This window comes from Pseudomyrmex gracilis, unplaced genomic scaffold (genome assembly GCF_002006095.1).
Source record: "Pseudomyrmex gracilis isolate BER0280 unplaced genomic scaffold, ASM200609v1 scaffold_230, whole genome shotgun sequence".
Lineage (NCBI taxonomy): Eukaryota > Metazoa > Arthropoda > Insecta > Hymenoptera > Formicidae > Pseudomyrmex > Pseudomyrmex gracilis.
The window spans coordinates 168,376-169,955 of NW_018020814.1; the positions used below are offsets into that span (position 1 = coordinate 168,376).

The 1,580-nt window shown below is 31.3% G+C and overlaps 1 protein-coding gene across 1 annotated transcript in view; it reads left to right on the forward strand.

Annotated features, from left to right (window-relative positions):
• Nucleotides 1-1,580, forward strand: part of LOC109858934 — a 9,121-nt gene that overhangs the window by 6,316 nt on the left and 1,225 nt on the right. Inside the window, exon 6 of the mRNA XM_020436658.1 lies at nt 1,048-1,332. Within this exon, the coding sequence (XP_020292247.1) occupies nt 1,048-1,332 (285 nt within the window). The remainder of the gene's footprint in view (nt 1-1,047; nt 1,333-1,580) is intronic.

Below are 1,580 nucleotides of genomic sequence, written 5' to 3' on the forward strand. Positions count from 1 at the left end.
TAGAATTATTTCTAAGCTTATGTACATATTTACAATGAACAAGCGCCACAGATACGACAAAAACGAATCTAATGAGACATTCAGATTATGGTATGACTATCTAATTGATGAGAACAACGTCTTAGTGTGATGACAGTATAGGTTGTCATATGCTATCATTATGAATGAAAAAAAGAGTTTCAAAAGGCATTATATATCTATTTTCAAAAGCACTAAATAGTTTTTTATATGTATTTGCTTCTATAGAAGCACTTTTTATGTAATGCAGTAAAGAAACTTAAAAATTAGAGAAATTTAGGTTTTTAAAAAACGTCAGTTTACAGGTCTCTATCCAGTTTACAGGCCGGGCTCCAGTACCCTCTTAACCGACGAAATTTATCTACTGTTTTTATATATCGTCACTCCCTACGTATAATTACATAAGTGTCACATATGGGATTTTCAGTTTATTGTGCATAGTGACACTCAGAAAGTCATGTTCTTTGTGGTCACCAAGTATTAAAAAAAAAATATTCATAAGTAAGGTAAAAATTTAAAACCGAAAGATCCCTTAACTAGGGAAACTATATGAAGCTTCAAACTTCTTAGATATTTAGATATTTATTTAGACACTTCAGCCTATATGGCCAAGAAGGGGACTTGATTACAAAAAGTCTGTTCACACACATCCTTCCATACGTTCCATACGTTACATACCACTTTTATTTCTCGCTTATTTACATTTAATTTACAATTCCTTTACATTATCTCCACTCCCATCACATTAAATTAAATTGAATTAAATAAATTAACTTAAATCAAAACCCAATTTAGCCTTCGCCTTAATTACCTTTAAATACCTTTATACCTTTATTCCTTTCTGCCTTTTTACATTTTACCTTGCCTATTTACATTTTTGCCATGAAGCTTCAAACTTTTAAACTGCTCTCCTCTCAAATTTGCGTTTTGGAGTTACGGGATTTATACGTAGGGAGTGACGATATTTTAATTGTTTCAACTAACATTGCGCTATTTTTTATTCCAATCCGTTACACGTAAATTTTACAGGATATTGGGCGATTCCATGTTCAACAAGCAATTGTCGAAAGCGCTGACGGATCCCAACTTTGTGATAGACTTGCACAACGAGGCTGTGAACCACTTGATAGATATAATCTCAGATCCGGAATCCATGTTGTATACGAATTTTGCGCCCGAATTGAAAAGATTTCTCAAATTAACTGATAATATTATGCCGTGTGGTTTTGAATATTTCGACGAGTCGTGGAAACGAGACGAATACAGAGCAAACTTGGAAATTGTAATGAATAAATTTATATTACCATCGTGGAAGTGAGTGTGCTTTTGAGCCTTTTATTTTTTTTATTTTTTTTTATTTTTTTTATTTTAACAATTAAAGCTCATTGAAGCTCGATAAGTTATTAAACTAAGAAATATAATTACGGTCATCCGAGCCGATCGCAGGATGTTGTGCGGAAAACTGCGTATATATAAAATTAAATTAAATTAAATTAAATTAAAAAAATAAAAAAACGCGTGTAAAAATTTACACGCGAACAAATATATATATATATATATAT